This window comes from Pteropus vampyrus, unplaced genomic scaffold (assembly GCF_000151845.1).
Source record: "Pteropus vampyrus isolate Shadow unplaced genomic scaffold, Pvam_2.0 Scaffold117, whole genome shotgun sequence".
NCBI lineage: Eukaryota > Metazoa > Chordata > Mammalia > Chiroptera > Pteropodidae > Pteropus > Pteropus vampyrus.
The window spans coordinates 3,367,505-3,385,360 of NW_011888898.1; the positions used below are offsets into that span (position 1 = coordinate 3,367,505).

General features: G+C 39.8%; 1 protein-coding gene across 5 annotated transcripts in view; it reads left to right on the forward strand.

The window, feature by feature from the left end:
* Positions 1 to 17,856, forward strand: part of B4GALT5 (beta-1,4-galactosyltransferase 5) — a 72,330-nt gene that overhangs the window by 27,321 nt on the left and 27,153 nt on the right. Inside the window, exon 1 of one of the 5 annotated variants that reach the window (XM_023534052.1) lies at positions 4,570 to 4,589. The exons of the other annotated variants lie outside the window; for them this stretch is intronic. Coding sequence (XP_023389820.1) covers position 4,589 — 1 coding nt within the window. The 5' untranslated portion in view covers positions 4,570 to 4,588. Of the gene's footprint in view, positions 1 to 4,569; positions 4,590 to 17,856 lie in introns of those variants that run through there. 5 annotated transcript variants of the gene reach the window in all.

Sequence of the window (17,856 nt, forward strand, 5' to 3'; positions counted from 1 at the left end):
ATTTAGAAATCTGGGTTTTAATGTAAATAATAATAGCAAACATTTAAATAAATATAGTGCTAATTATGTTCCAGGCTTTATTCTTAGTGTTTTACAAATATTAACTCTCATAATCCTAAATGAGGTAGAGATATTGTTATCCCCATTTTTCGGATGAAGAACTGAGGCGCAAAGTGGTTAAGTAATTTGCCCAAGTCATTCAGCCTCTAGGATTTACTATACTAAGTAGTTTTCCAAAGTTGATACTTGTAACCACAGACTATCTACTTGGCAAGTAATTCACAGTTTAAAGATAAAAGGAAGACCAGAAGACACCTGATAAGCCAAAACAAAACACATTTGTCTGTAAATAGTTTTTCAACTTCTCATCTGAACATTTAACTCTTTGTGAGGTCAAAGCAATTTATTTCTAACCTAGGTGCTTCATTAGTCATGTTTAGTTGAGAATTTTTATCAGTGGTATACATTCTTCTTTCACTCTTCTATATCATTTCTCTATATCTTTATTTTTCTCTTACAAAGGAGTATAAAGTTATATGAAATTCAAACATAATAATATATAATCTTGAAAAGTCAAAATCCTTTGTAATCTCACCTGTTCCAAGTAACTGCTGTTAAACAGCCCGGTGCGTATTCCTCTTCGCTTTTTACTAGACATTAACTGATGTGTTATTAGTTTTTGAGTTTATTTCAGGCATATTAGTGATATCAAAAGGCTGGTTTATTACTTTGCTTGGTAAATTAAAAACCTGGAGTTTGAATTTACAGACCGACTCTTCATATTTCCTTGATATTCCGTATTGTGGGGCAGAGTATTTACTCTCTTCCAACTTTGACTTTGCTTGCATGATACTTTTTCTTTTTTTGAATATTGTTTATAAAAATTAGAGTTGCTGAGTTTATTAGCACCGTGTTGGTTTGTTTTTCGCTGACATACCATTTCTTTAACCTCCTTCACCAAACAGGTTTTTTCCTCTAGTGCTGGTCATTTCAGCTAAAAAGGTGAAATGAAAAGCAATATTAATGGGATATTGGGCTAGAATAATAGAATATGTGTAAATTAAGATACCGACTTCTGAAGATTAAAAATAAAGTTCGTTAGGATATAAATAAATCAGAGAGCTATAGTTTGAAACGGATTTCAAACTGAGCACATATGGTATTTATTAATTGAAACTCTTGACTGGTGTTTGATTTTTTAAATTGAGAAACTGATCTTTACCTTTGGAGGTATTTGTCTGTATTTGGAATGTGTTATAAGCCAAGATTTGTTTTCAGGTTCTTTTTAAGTACGGATCTTAATTTTTCCGATCTCTTTTGTTAATCATTTGATTTTTTTACCTCCTACAATTAGAATAGAAATCTTGAGGTTTTGCCTTAGGCCCACTAACTATGCCACCAATACTCTTTCAATTGTATTTGACAAATATTTATTTGGCTGCTGCTATATGCTAAACACTGCTCTAGGCCCGGGATGCATGACTAAAACATACAAAGAAAGAGCTCTGCCCTCGTGGAGCTAATATTCTGGCATACAGGGGTCAAGTCAGACAAAAAGAAAATTATGTATCATTAGGGAATTAGTGCTATGGAGAAAGATGAGCAGAGAAGGGGACGTTTTCTCGGAAGTGGCAACCAAATAAAGACTTCGAGTTGTACAAGCAAGCCTTGCAGTTGTGGGGTGTGGGGGTAGCAATCCTGCGGGGAGAGCAGCATGGGCAGTGGCCTTGACCTGGGAGCTTGCATGGGGCGTCTCTGCGGCAGCAAGGGGGCTGTCTGACTGGAGCAGAGCAGGTGAGATGGAGAGTAAAAAGAGGGGTGAGAACAAGGTGCCAATCAGTTAGAGCAGGGGTGGGCAGATTTACCCTCTAAAGGGCCAGATGTAAATGTTTTAGGCTTTGCAGTCTATGCAGCAAGTACTCAACTCTGCCTTGTAGCTCGTAGTGCTGAAGCAGCCAGCCATAGCCATACTGCACAGAAACGAATGGGCGTGGCAGTATTCCATTAATACTTTGTTTATAAAAACAGGCAGTGGGCGGGATTTGGTCAGCAAAGTTTGCTCACTTCTGATTTACAGTCTTGTAGGCCATTGCCCAGAGGTTGGTTTTTACTGAGTGAGCTGAGAATTCATCAGAGGTTTTTGAAAAGAGAGGAGTGAGATCATTTGACTTCTATTTTAAAAGGATGCTGCTGGCCGCCTGGTTGGGAAGACTGGCAAGGGGTAAGGGTGAAACGGTAGAGTTACCACTAACCAGGCCGGGAAGACTACGGGTGGAGCAGGTTTGGGTTCAGGCAAGTGAAGTTTCAGAGAACCGTTAGGCATGCAGGTGGAGACGTGGAGGGTGCAGTTGGTATACAGACTGGGTTTTTAGGGTAGAAGTTCAAGTCTGGACTTATAATTCTGGGAGTCTTCAGCATACGTATGGTATTTAAAGTCATGAGACTGGATGAGAGCAGAATGCCAGTGACTAACTTTGTCTTGACTGTTTTTGACACTTCGAGAGTGTTGATTTTTTTGACTCTTAAATGTACTTGAAGTTCAGAACCTTCATGCCCCTTGAGTTAGGTTTATTATTTACCACCTATAATCTTATTAAGTTATAATTGTAGGTTTTACATATAGAGTTCTTTATTGTGGTAAAATATGCATAGCAAAACTTTACCACTGTAACCATTTTAAGTGTATAATCTAGTACAATCAAAGTTTATTCACGATACTGTGTAATCATCACCAGTTGTCCATTTCCAGAAACTTTTCATCATCCCAAATGGAAACTCTGCACCATTAAACAACAATCTCCAGGTCCCCTTTCCCCCGACCCTTGGTAATTACATTTCTGCTTTCTGTCTCTATGCATGTGACTGTGCTGGGTACCTCGTAGAAGTGGAATCATAGAATGTTTGTGATTTTGTGTTTGGCTTATATAGCACAATATTTTCAAGGTTCACCCATGTTATAGCACATCAGTGCTTTTATTATTTTTTTAAAGCTTCTTTGAATAATTAATATGAACCTATTATATTGAGTCTTATTTGCAGAAGGGATTCTTTGGTACAGAGAAGTCTCAATAACTTAGCCTTGTACTCATGGTCTGTGTGTCTGGAAAGCTTTGAGAGTTTGTGGAACTGCCTCTTCATCCCATGCAGCCCTCTTTCTTATTTGTGCTACTAGTAAAATAATGACAGCAATATCACGTAGCTGGATGATTTACTCTCTGGCTACCCTGATATGATGGGTTTTTTGATGTTCTACAACATTTTTAATAAAAGGAGAAACATGTCTTATTTGAAATAGAAAACCTGAAAAAGTGACAGCTTAAAAGTAGCAATCAAGTCAGAATAGATTCCTTCTGGAAATGGGATGAGAGGGGCTTTGGAAGGCGTAGTTTTATAGCTTGCTCATTTGGCAAATTGCTGAGCTTGGGAGCAAGTCCTGTGATATTTGCTAAGGCTGTATTTGTAGTGTTTTTTACAGTATCTACTAAATAACCCCTTCATTCTTTGCTTGATAACAGCAGTGTTTATGGCAGTGAGTATTTTGAAGGAGAACCTGGCTGTCCTTTGGAGTCAGGAGTTAAGTCCACCGAAAGCTCAGTTGACATGTGAACAAGGCGTTGTTTGTTTTATCAACATTCAGGCTCAGAGACAAGTCTCAGTAATGTTCTTGACTCTGGTGGCAGAGAATGATGAAGGGTAGAATGAAAATTAATTTTTAGCTTAACTTCAGGGTTGGCAATTGCAAGAAAAAAAAAAACTTTGTTAGTTAAAAGATAAATTGAGGAGAAGAAAATTAGAGGCAAGAGGTTATTTCCAAGTTACATTTAGTCATTTCCAGTAGACCTTTCAGGTCATTTATCCTAATGCATTGAGTCATCCAAGCAGGGCTGAAAACAATCATGTAATGATGAAGTTGAGAAGGAAGACCATAATATCCATTACGCTCTCCTTTTGAATTATGGTTAGCTTTGGGTCTTGGGTTTTTAAATTTTTCTCTTTTTTTGTGTGTCAAAATCTAGTGGGCAAAGGATTGAATTAATATATTAGGGAAGTTGGAGGGGATTTTGCTTTGGGATCCAGGAACCCTGAGAACATTTTGCTTTTCCCATTAGCAATAACAGCAACAATGTCTGTATCAAAATATAAATAGAGGCCAGGGATCTCCAAAGGTCTTGGTAGCAAGCTTAGTGAGAGCTTTTCAGCCAGATCAAAGCAATGATTGACTCTCAGCTTGTTTTGCTATAAAGTGGATATAATACTTCCACCAGAATTAAATGAAACCCCTTACTCCTAATTTTTTTCTTGAATAAGGCTTGAGCAAGGAGGAAGTCTGAGAAGAGTATGTCCTTGTTATCTGTCCTCTCTCACTTTGTCCTCCCAAAGACCCAGAGAGCCCCTGGATGGCATCCAGGGCTCAGTGATTATTTATCTCATCAAGCATGCATTGGTAGGCTTTTTTCAAGACCTCATGGCCAGCTGATTGTAAGTCTTGCCCTTCGCAGGCAGCGCCCATGCCAGTGCTGTATCCACTTAAGGACCCACGGCCTCGCTTGTGGCTACATTGGAAGTCATCTGCATTCTTTGAACAGCAAGTGAGTAAACTCAGGAGAGGGTCTAAACTTTTGTCAAGCCAAATTATTATCCACCTGTCCTGGACTCTAATGCTGTGACGTGCATTCAGTCCTGTTTGAGTTCCAGGATTGGTTCTGCTTTTCTATCTTGATTTCTTTGTGCTGTCTCTGGGAAATTAATAACCAAATTGACCTTCAACTTTTAATTTAGCCCAGCAGCCCTAGGCTGTATCTGATTTGGCATATCACGAGGGGTGAGATACAGGCTCATTTCCAATGTCATTGCCGTTTCTCCTACCTTGCCATTTTCCTCTGCTCTGAAGAAATAAACTTTGCTCTGTGTCCTCAGGTGGAAAATATCTTTTAGAGCACATGCTAACATATTACATAAAAAGATATTTTACCTATTACATTAGCTAAATCCATACGTAACTTTGGAGGGAATGACTTTGGAAGGTGTAATTTTAATTGGATTCTAGTTATATTTAATTTTTGTTTTATCCATTTGGTTACATAATAAAAAAAAAAACAATTTCTACTCTTACCTCATGCAGACAGTTCCACCTCAGAAATCAGAAATAGATCAAATAGAATCAGAGAAGCCTTGCTTGAACCTGTTCACCAACAAGTGTTTGCGCCCAGCATTTGAGATCAGAGATCAGTATGTTTATGGTCTAAATGGTATGAAAGGTATAAAAAGAAATGGAAATAATAGTACAATTTAGCCAATATTGAAGTTGTCCGTGGATGAAAGAATAATACTGTCCCAGAAATGCTGTTTTGGGGGAACTGGAGTAGAGATGTGGTGCTGAGGAGGGACCAAGGTATGGCAGGAGATTATGGCCATTAAGACTTCTCATACTCAAGATGAACTTGTGCCGAGGTTGCGTGTGGCTCATCTTCGCATGACAGGTAGTGTCATTATGGCTATCTCAACCTTTGATGTCCTGTGGTTACCTTTCTAACATGTGCTACCCAGCTGACATCGGAAAGTTGCAGTGCTTTCTGGGTAATACTCTAAGGTTCTTCTGAAAAGGCTGCAGAAATACCCCAGAGAACAAAGAAGTCAGCAAAACTATAACATCTTTTTAAAAAATAGGCTCGCACATCTCATAAGGTGATATTGGAATGCCCCAGTCCCATGATTTTGAAATGATTATGCCTTTCTGTAGTTAGAAGTAATGCTCTGCTTCTCGAGATGACTCCCCTTCGTTACTCACTAGAAAGCAGCAAGTACTAGTCACCTTAAACACAGAGTGTGAATGCTGTCTAACCTGTGCTTTTAAACAGTAAAAATTATTGCTGTGTAATTTTTTCCCCTTTCCTCTCCCCAAGGTGAGCCAAGACAGGCGATTCACTGTCTTCTATCCAGTTGTGCCTTCTCCTCCCTTCAGTTGGCTTCTTAGTCGTTTCGTATGTGCCTGCTGTAGCCCTGGTACCATGAGGCCTTCACAGATTTCACAGACACTACACAACTGCCAAGTACAAAAGGTGTTCCCCATAAGAGCAAAGGGACTTTTTAAGGAAGGAAGAGATCAGTTGGCAGGTACTTTTGCACTGGATCTTGAAGGTACTTACTCATTCCTCCTTTTTTTATTTTATTTTATTTTTTGCACAAGGTTAGTACAGTCTTCAATCAATAGCTTAACTTCATCTCTGCTTTTATTACCTCTCCCAGCATAAATTATTTAGCACAAATGCAGACATAATCTCATAAAATTACTTAGTATTAGCGTCCTGCTGTGAGCATCACTTTCTTGAGTGTGGTGTGCCCTAACCACAAATTAGCACAAGATACTTCAAGAAAATCTGTGAGTTCATTTAGGGGAGTCATTTGGATGGAAGGTTATAGTTGGGGCTACCTGATCATTTTTTTCTTTTAAGCATATTTTCTTTTTATCCTTATATAGTTTATAGCTTTCCTAGAACAATATTTTTTTAAATTTATCTTTTACCTGATAATATTTAATTCCTTAAACATTTGTCAGTTGCCCCATCAGCGGACTGAGTCATTTTGTGAGCAGAGATCCAGAAAGTGCCTGGCTTTGTTTGTGGAGTGGGATTGGGTTGTAGGGAGAGGAAGTAATAAAACTAACCTGAAAGCTCAGGGCCTACAGTTGTTCAAGTTCGAGAATTAGTTTTGTTTTAGGCCGGCCTCATAGTACAGTGACTGTGTTCTATAGATGAAGTCACTCACTCACCTCTTTAATGATTCGCCAGATTGTTGAAGTAAAGTCTAGAGCTGAAAATTTTGCTCCTTTTTAACGGTGATCTAATTGTGAAAAGCACAGATGGCGACCGACAGTTTATGAATGTTAGGGATTTGCTGATTTTAAAAATAACTGTGAGAATGGAAAATCAAGGTGAGAAGAGACACTTAAAACAAATGGCCACCTTAGGTGTGCGATCTTCAGACAGCAAAAGAAACAAAACAATACAGGGCATGCTAAATTTGCTCAGGTGGTTATAATAGTTCAGCTTTTGCCTCCCTGTACACTGAACCCCTAGTGCATTGATTGTAATAAGTTATTGGGGAGAGGCCTCTGCTGACAAACTCGCAGGGTCATAAGCAACCTTGAACCCTAGAGAGTCTAGTTGTCGTGTCCGGTGGGAAATGTTAATTGGCCTCTGAGTGAACTAGGAGTACTGTTAGGATTCTTATCCCTTGATAAACTTACTCCCTCTGGCAGTCTTGTTAATATTTAAAAACAAAGTGCTAAATCTATTACAAAGCACCTTAATTTAATTTTTATGGCATTTTAGTGCTGTGTGGTTGCCTACAGAGAGGGTCAGTATCTTAACGTCTTTGGGTGTACTGAGTTTTAACTCTTAATCGCTGCAGTTTTTTCGATTGTGGGGTGTACAGGCCTAGGGATTGATTTTAGTCTGAGAGTAAGGCCAATCTCAAGAATAAGTCATTTTTTCTTTCGATGAACCTACAAATGTAATCGAAGATCCATAACAAGCCTACCATATTGAATGCGGCATGTGAAAGCAGCAGGAAGCACAGCTGAGTTTGGGCTTCACTGGGATCTGCTCCCCTCCCGTCCCTTTTCATCCTGAGCTCATGTTTTGTTATGATAGCTGATTTTCCCTGGGACTTTTTCCTTGTCTTCATCTTGGGTTTTATGTCTTTAAATTCCAGACAATAGGAGCAGCATTGTCTGAGAGCTTGGCTGGTTCCAGAGAATTGCTGATGTCCATTATTGCTGGAATTGGGGAGTGGCAAGATTTGACACTGGGGTCAGGTTTTATGGACTCTTCTAAAGAAGTCATGCTAAGCATGAGGAATTCGAACTTGGCCTTGAAGGCAATAGAAAGCCATTCAAAGATTAAGCGAGGGACTAATAGGAAGATTTATTTATAACTTTAGCTCTCCTATGAAATCGAAGCTGAAGACTAATGCAATTCTTGGTTTTAAAAACAAAGAATTGGGAGAGAGGGCATAGAATAGCTGCTGAATACTTTAACTTTACTGTTAACATTTCCAAGGTATTATTTGCTCCTTGTATTATAATTTTTGACCCATTTACAGGATTCTTAGTATTAGTATTTTTAGTCCCCCGTATTTTTACAAATGGGAAGATAGGTCTAAAAGTTTGGTTAGGTTTAGGTTAAAAGTTTTTGGCAAGAATACTCTGAAGGTAATGATGGCTTATTTGAATGTGAGTGATGCCCAGTTTGATCCCTTGGTCAAGTGGCCTGTCCAATCATTGTAAATGCACATTTTCTCTTTTGCAATCAAGTAATCTACAGAAAGAATTTGTTTTTAATGTGCCAGAGTAGTCTTACAAGTTTTGACCGCACGTTATGCTTCCCAGCATTCCCTTGTAGAGCAGAGTGGCCCTTCAGTGTCTGTGAACTTGGTGGGTCTCACGTTGCTCTATCGGGTGAGCATCATTTAGCCGAAGAAAAAAATTGTCTGATATTCTGGATGAAGCAAAAGACACCAATGTCTAGATGACAGAAAATGAGTCGATTGTTCTGCATGGCTCAGAGGATCCCTTTCTAGGATTATAATAATTTGATGTTTGCAAAAGCCAAGCCATGTGGTCTGGAGGAAGGATTTTATACCCACGGGAGAGACCTTGTTTTGCTAAGTGTGTATGCCTTAGAGGCAAGACAATTTCAAGTTCTATCTCTGGTAATTTTTGCCTTTCTGTGGAAATCATGGCGCTGATTTCATGTGTTTGACAGTTTGGGTGTTAATATCAGTTGGAATGATGCTTTCTGCAAACACTTAAATTCCCAAGGAGTAGATAACCCTGTTAGTCTGTTATAATCTTCCAGGCTAACAATAATATGATTATAATATATTATCCTCATAGGATGGGGAGAATAATCTCCTTTCTGAAAGAGGATCAGGAGGGAGACCAAAGAACTGTCTGGAAGAATGCTTTGAGATTGTAGGCGAGAGAGAGGAGACTTGCTTGGTGACGTTATAACGAGAAGCACCAGAAGTTTTAAGATAATTATGAATCATTTCGGGGTAGGTGAAGGTGGCATAAGGGTTAGGTGTTGGGGGAAATTATTTGTGTTATTAAAAAACAAAATTCAACGGAATAAATCTGAAGATCTAACTGGCTTTCTGAAGCAGTTCACGAACGGAGTGGTATCAACCAGAAGGGTTCTCCAAAGGGTGGAGAAATGGAAGGTGTTTATAGGAAGAAGGTTGGGGCGAGGAGCTACCAGCAGAGGAAAAGCAAAGACATCTTTCTTCGGCATTGGGGAAGAACAGGAAGGGGTTTTATGCAGATCACCTCTTTCTGTGGGGATGGAGAGGGCCCAAGTGACAGATTACCTCATTGGTGGAGACCAGAAAATTCCCGACTGGTTGATTAAGATTTTGTTTCTGGGAGACGTCAGAACTGCAGTTACATCACGTAGGTTTGATATTCAAGGGCTTTTAGCATGAGCGGTGCCTGTGTTTTCTCTTCAATAGTCTGGAGCAGTAAAGCGAGGGGGGACCCTCATAATGCAAAAGCTTGGTTGTGTTTTTTTGTGCTCCCCCCAATATAAAAATGTATGATCAGTGTTTTAAAAAATTGAAAGAGAAAGGCCATATTCTCAGGCATCATTCCTGGAGTGCACTCGTAGGTATTAAATAGGTGCTGTGTGAAAAAGGCATTCTCCGGAACTCCAGAAACTTTGAAATTTTGGGTCAATTCATACAGATTTGGTTACTACAAGGATTTTCACTGTTGGAATAGAGAACCTCTTTATGGTACAAGAGATTTTCTAACAGTCATGGAAATTCTATACGGTAACAAAGGAAAGAAAGTGCAGACGACCCGTAATTCTCCTAAGCAGAGATGACACTGTGAGCGTCTAGATGTACAACTTCTAAAACTGTTTTACGCGTATGTTTTCTGTGTCTTTCTCTCTCATGCAAATGTGATGTCCTATATACATTGTTATACAATCTGATTTTTAAAATGAAATGATGGTTGCTCAGTTTTCCATGGTGTGACTTTGACATAATTTTTCCCCCTAGTCTCTTTCGTTGCACATTTAGGTAGGTTTGTGGTTTTGCTTCTACTAATAATACTGAGATAAACATCCTTGAACATACTTCTTATTTCTCCAGGATGAGCTCCTTTAGGATGCATATCTGAAAGTGGGAGCTGTTGGGTTCAAGCGTACGTCTATTGCCAGGTTCCCCTCTGTGGCTGACACCAATTTCTGTTCCCTTTAACAGGGTACGAGGTCCCTACTCCCCACATCCTCACTGACATTCATTATTTTCAGTCTTGAATCATTTAGACAAGCAACGTGTAGCTTCATCCTAAAATCTTATGCTACATATTTGGAAAGGAGTAGAAGAAACTTAGGCCGAGAACATTTGAGTTGAAGAAATTCCACTCATTGCTGTAGAATTAAATTCTTTTAAATCACTAAAATACAATTTTTCAGCATGGTAAAAGAGGAAGAAAGGAAATATAAAGAATTAGAGGCCCTTTTATGACTCATGTCCACTCTAGGGAGCTCCAGTATAATTTCCTGACCAGTACTGTGGAGGACATTGTGGCTCCGGGAATGTGCTTTTGCATGTAATTCAGGCACCACTCCCCAGCATTATCATGAAGATGGCTAATACCCCATTCTTCTGGAAAGGAAGGCCAACAATGTAGGTCCCACCCTAATCCCCTATGGAAAAGGAGAGGAGGGAAGACAGACAAATGTAAATCCGAGGCGTGCGTAAGCCAGTTTTTCCAAAATGAAGAGAGGAAAAAACAAATTAGAATTGTGGGATTTTATTTTATTATTTTAACTTCTAATTTTACTTTTAATTATAGTTGACATCCAAGATTATCGTAGTTTAAGGTGTACAACATAGTGATTCAACACTTATATACCTTACAAAGTGGTGAGCACAAGCCTAGTAACCATCTGTTACCATACATAGTTATTATGATATGATTGACTCCATTCCCTATGTTGTACATTACCTCTAATTGTGGAAATTTAAGTAGAGCGTTTGCAATCTAGTGATTGTCAAGGTCCAAAGAGAAGGGAGAAGTTTCAATTTATAGGGGTTCTTGTAATTTGTGAAAGCACATTCAATATTATATAATTTTATATTTTGAAAGCAGTCAGTGTAAATATAAACTAAGGTTTTTATTTGCAGAAGACCTACTGTGACGGGGATTGGGGCGTGGTTGAAAAGACTGAGAAACCACGTCCGGCTTAATGCCATCTTACAGACTGGGCAGCCGAGGTCCAGAGAGGACCGCAGAGCCAGCCAGGGACGGGACTCAAACCGATGTTACTGGCCTCCGCAGTCCAGGAATGTCTCCTCCACCTCTCTTCCTTGGAAGGAAGGTTTTTATAAGGAGTTAAGAGTGACAGTCTATTCTGGGTGTTCTACATTTGTTCTATTTATAAGGTTTCATAGCTTTTACTTTTAATGTTATACAAGATTCTATCAAGTGTATGTATCACAGTTAACTTACCTGTTACTTTGTTTTGCTTTTGAGTTGCTTTCCAACATTCTGCTTTTAGAAATAATTTAATAAAAAACTGTGCACAGAATGACCTCATATTTGAAATAATTTATTTGAAATGGCTAGATCAGTGAGTATAGGCATTTTAAAAGCTCCTTGTTGAATTTGCAAATAGTTTTCCCAAAGAGTTATACCAATTTACACTTACACCAGCAAAGTTAGTCAAGTATCAGTTTCACTCTGCCCTTTCCTGGCTTAGAGAATCTTCTAATTTTGTGTGGTGGCAGAAAAACCAGCCTCTTTCTAACTCGAGAAGACAAGGCACCTCTACCAAGTGGCCACAGCATGCTGCATGCTAAGTTGTGGTTTGTTAATTTAATCAGCAGCTAAGTGCCTACTGTTTATGAGACCCTGTAGATGAAGAAAAGGATAAGTCTGTACTATTCAGGAACTTACAGCCTGCTGGAAGAGACATGCTCAGACTTCTAGGGGTCTTGGTTAGGAGTTGGCAGAGAGCCAAGGTAGTTCTGATCTTGGCTCTTAGGGGTGGGGTGCTTTCAGGGAAACTTATGAAAAGAGCCATTAAAGCTTAGCATGAGCAGATGTCACCAGAGCACATTTATGCAGAGGAGGCGTATCAGCAGTGGCAGGAGGCATGGTCCTTCCTGGTCAGTGGGACAGGAAGGGGGAGAGGTTAGGCCCAAGAGGTGGGCAGAGCCTTTGTCTAGAGTCAGCTCGAGAGAGCAGTGTTGCTCTGCTGGTCTGTGTCTCTAGCACATGCCCATCAGTGACATCTGTACTCACTCTGAGACTTTACCCCCAGGGCAGGCCAGGGTAGATGCAGGCATTCAGTGCAAACAGGGCCAGGAAGGTAATTTATCGTGTTCTCTGACCCAGGGTTCCATTTAAGTTATACCATACTAGGTTCGGACATCCTTGTTTGCCACGTCCCTCTTGTGGATGTGTACTTCTAGAGGTTGGTAATTGATGATGCCATTAAGACTTTTGGGAGAAACAAAGCTGAATCAGTTAAGTGATTACCGTAGGCTACTCAGCTAGTTAAAAATCTGTTTAGACAGCATTTTCACATCTAATCTCATGTACAGTTTAATAATTTAACAGATAATACACCAACAGGTCAGTGGAAATGTTTATAAGGTATGTCATAGCTGTTAATTTTTACCACATGGGTTTTTTTTTTTTTTTAATAGTCGGGAATAAAAACTAGAGAGGTTGAAAACATAATCTATGATCAATTTGGTGATTTTCTGCCTCAAATGGGAAGGACAAGGAAAGCAAAAGATTCATCAAATGAATATTTTACCCCCAAAATAATCATTAGGATTCCTTACTCTCTTAATTAATGTTTCTCTTCCCTCACCCCCGATACACAGTTTTCTTTAAAAACTTTTTGTGTGAAAATTGTCACACAGTTTCTCCAGAACATTAAAATAGATGTGCCAAAAGGTGTAAATTTATTGTCAAAAAATTCCTTGCATCTTAAAAAAACAGCAACAGCTTTATTTTCTTTCTTAAATGTGTCACTGTGCACCCAGAATCTTGCATCTTAATATCTGTCAGCGTATACTATGAGTATGATTGGATATCATTTTAAGTGGATCCGAAATGCAAAAATTCCGGGATTCACACTAGAGCTTCAGACTTGAAAAATTTGTATAAAACTTAATAAAATTTTAGAGAGGCGCCATACTCTATCATGAGCGTTGGCACTGCTACCGAAGTGGAATATTGGGAGCCAATCATGTGTAAGATGTTGACAGGTTAAAGGAACTAGTAAGCAACGAGTGAGAACGGTAGCTGTGGATTCAGGGGATTCTTCGGCGTTGGGGACCCGGGAGACCAGAGAGCGTATTTGTTAAAAGCTTGGACTCTGGAGACAAAGATGTGTTGTGAGATCTTAGCTCCATGTAGTCAAACTACTTATCTAAACCTCGGTCCTCTGATCTGTAAGATGAGGGTAGCAACCTAGCTCTTTTTATTGTGAGGATGAAATGAAATTAACACATACAGGTATTTAGAAAGGCACTGGTACATAGCGACTCAATACCTGCATTTCCCTTTATAAGACTCTACCTCTTTATAAGCAGAAAAAGTGGATTCATTCGTTACAGAAACCTGTTGTGCAGAGCGGTGAACACTAATAACCTCTGATACGGGGGATGGAGATCACTTATTGTTCAGATTCTGGTGTTTCTCAGAAAATATTGGTCAAAAAAGGTAGTGCAGGTTTTGCAGGTATTCTAGCATGGCAAAATCAGACTTCAGCCTTCCTATGACATTTCTGTTCTTTGTTTCTCCTAATTTTTATTGTATCATATATGTCTATCTTACGTATGGGGAAAGGAGAGAGAGTGAGAACCTTCCTGTTTTCTTCTATTTATTCCTTTTCTGCTTTTGTTCCCTTTATATTCTCTCCCTTTCCCCTGTCCTTTATTTTATTTTGGAAGCATGGACCTACGAATGGGGTATAACCCCTGGTGCATTTGGTCCAGTGTTTTCATGGAATGTACTTGACCCTGTTATAAATCACACATTGTAAGGGGTTTTCAGAACAAAGATGCGCGATGTGAGTAAATCCAGGGAGAGAACACCCACTCCGAACACCAAGCGGCTCATTGCTGACTGTCAAACGCCTGCCCTCGACCCCATCTCTCCCTGGCTGTGGTTAGTGTTCGTGGTACCCGGCTTTTTATCTTGACAGCTTCACTCTGCTCCATCTGCTTGCTCCAAGATTTGGCAACCAGGATATTCCTTCTGCCGCTTCATGTAGAGTGAAAATATAGCCTTTGGTAAAATTTGGACACCCAACTTTTAGTAACCAAATGGGATTCTACATACAGAATCTATTCAGTTCATCCAAAGAAGTTCCTCCCTTTAAGGCAGCTCATATGAGAATCTAGTGTCTGATGATCTGAGATGGAGCCGGGGCAGTGATGCTGGTGCTGGGGATCGGCTGCCAATACAGATGAGGCTTCGCTCACTCGCAGGCCACTCACCTCCTGCTGTGCAGCCCGGTTCCTAACAGGCCATGGGGTCCGTGGCCTGGGGGTTGGGGACCCCCTGCTTTAAAGAACTTAGGTCTGGATACTAAAATGCTCAATCCTTTATCTGGAATTCGAATGAGGGTGAATTTGCTCCTTTTGATTGATACCTCCTAGTCGGCCTGCCTGAAAGCCGATCCTGGACCATTTCTTCAATGTCAAGCCCCTAAGAATAGCACACAAAACCCCTTGTGATCTTGCTGCCCTGTTTCGCTAGCTTCCTGTCATTTTTGCCGTACATACCCTTCATTCCAGCCATGCCGAACTGCTTTTAGTTCCTCAAGTGCATCTTCTTCATTTACGCTTCATTCGTGCTCTTCCCCTTTCCTGTTTCAGAGCTTTTCTGTCCAGACCGTATCCTAGAGTCCCCCCTTCCGGAGTGTTTTCCTGACCCCGCGCCCACATTATGGATTTAGTACCCACTCTCCAGCGCTCCTTTACAAAGATGACTAGGTGTGGGTTTCCTCATCTGGCTCCTGCATAAAGATAATGGCAAGGACTGTATCCTAATTACCTTTTTATCCATAGAGTAGAGGGCAGTTTCTGGCACAGAATAGGTTTTATAATGAATGTTTTACCTGGTTTGTCTTTCCTGTGTTTCTTTTTATAAAAATATGTGTGTGTAAAAAATTTCACCTTATTTCTTAAAACAATACTAATATACAACACACACACACATGTACACATTATTGCTCTTTGCTTTTTTTAGGTAAATTTCATTGAAGTATAGCATTGTAAAATGTGCACAAATAAGTGAATGCCTTGATGAATTTTTACAAAATGAATATACCTATATAACCAGTACCCAGATCAAGAAATAAAAGATTGCCAGAAGCCCCCTACCAACTGTCCCCTCTCCCCCAAGGACACCTTCTTTCCTGACTTCCTTTATTGCAGAGTAGTCGTGCCTGTTCTTGGAGTTTATACATGTGGAATAAACATGTATAAACATGTATAAACATGCACCAAGGAGCATGTATACCGTACATGCTCCTTGGTGTCTTTGTTTCACGTGATGTATGAGAGATTCATCCCTGTATTTGCGTATAGTTGTCGTTTGTTTATTCTGGTCACTGTACAGTGTGCCAATTTTCAGATAGGATACAAATTTTTAATCTGTCCTACTATGGATGGATTTCTGTGTTCTTTTCAGTTTGGGCTATCTTGAACGAGTCCAGTAACATTGCACGACGTTTTGAATAAACTTGTGCATTATATGAAGGAACATTAAAAAAAACCAAACAACTTTATGAGGAGTGAGAGTACCAGAGAACATTTTTGGGGAGAAAAGTGATCTATTTGGCAGCTCTGCTCAACTGGTGAAAGGAATTACTGAACTCCTAGGAACAAGTTAGTGCAGTGAAGCTGGTTAACTCACAACATTTTGGGCTCCTCCCGTAAAGGACTAGGAAGCTAAAAGATGAGGAACGCTTGAGATCCCATCTCCTTCTTAGGCACAGCTGAGTTCAAAAGACTCAATTGTTTTGTTGTCCTGACTTAGATATTCATTTAGTCAAATTTTTATTATGCATCTTGTACTCGAGACTCACTGTTCTGGCCACCAGGGAGGGGCGAAGCTTCTTGCTCTCATGGAACTCATATTCTAGTGAAAGAGCTAACAGTAGACAAGACAAATAAGAAAATGTGTAGTATGTTAAATAGAAAAATAAAGTAGGGAAGGCGGATTGGGGTGTGTGTGTGTGTGTGTGTGTGTGTGTGTGTGTGTGTGTGTGTTGGGCGTTAGGGCGTCGGGTTAAGACACAGATTTTAATGAGTGGTCAGGAAAGAAATGGCTTTCTTTTTCTACTTCTCTTTTAGCGTATGAAGCCAGAGGTAACAAACGTTAAGGATACACATATATAGGATGAAAAATCACGAACTCAAGTATATAAGTATGTCTTGTAATTCCGTGTTTACCTCCTAGGTTCATTTTGTCCAATTATTTTGCTCCTAATCTGGAATGTCAGATTTCATAGTCTTGTGAGGAATTTTTATGAGTCAGAGTCATTTATTAGTGTGTGAAAGTCACGTTACCTTATTCATAAGCATATGGCGGCTGACTGGAATTCTAGTGGAGAGAGGAAGAGTGTGTCTTCCTGTAGGATGCCCAGTGCTTTGCTCCCGGAAACTCTCCAGTTATAGCCATGGCCCAAGGCTGCTTATGTTGGCATCTGGCTGGACATTTCCGGTTATGTAAACCTGAATGGAGCCTCTTTTTCTTAACTGAATTATGGTCATAAGAGATCCCTCCATCTAGATACTGGGACTGGATAATACTTACAATTTCTCATCCAAGTATAAAAGAGTTATTAGTAAGCCTGATTTGATAGCAAATGTTATTTTAGCATATATCATACTACATTATAATTTCTTGTTTAATCACGTCTGCACCTTATTCTGTGTTGTCTTCCTCACCCTTGGCCCCCAGTGTGTAAAAAGCACTCGGAGAAGTAGGCATTCAATAGATGCTTCTTGACACAATGGAGGATTTCAGCTGTGATTCGGCCACTGTCGATTGAGACTATATTATTGGAAAGTACCATTTTTCAAAGTAAAGCTCATCAAAATGTTGTGGAACCTCGCTTCTGTTTTTGACTTCGCTAACTATATGGCCTCGGGTGAATGACTTCTGGAGGACTTATCTAAAATAAAAAATCAAGATGATATCTCTTTCACAAAGGCGTGGATTTTTCAATGGGATAATTTAGATTGAGAGCAGCGTGTGTGTGCATGCACACTTCCTAGTTTAGGCCAGAGCCATGGGCTAAATTTAGTAACGAGACTTTTCCTAGGGACACTTGTAAGGTCCTACAGCTGGATCTATATAACCAACTGCATGAGAACAGAACAGAAGTGCAGCTTAGCAGGAACGTATCTAAAAAAGATTGAGGATTTTGCCTCCAACAAGCTTATTAATATGAATCAATAATATGGTGTGACTGTTCTTCAACGACATTCATTATCGATTGATTAATTATCCTTAATTACCTCCCATGTAATGGAAGTTTCAAATTCTAACAGAAATATCCCAAACAGAATTTCCCAAAGTGAGTTCTCCAGAGAATCACTTGATGTTTGTAGTTATTACGTTGGGGGGGCGGGGAGAGCTGGTTTAGGAAATGGCAGGTTAGATAATTGAGCATCTCTGTTGGAAAATTTCTTTGGCCTTGAGTTATTGTGAATTGTGGATCTCCAAGAGGGGGCTTGTCAGTGCTTTGGCAACAGATGGAACAGGACCGCTGGTGGTTCTGCTTGTTTCTGGGCCCAGACGGTCCCCGGACC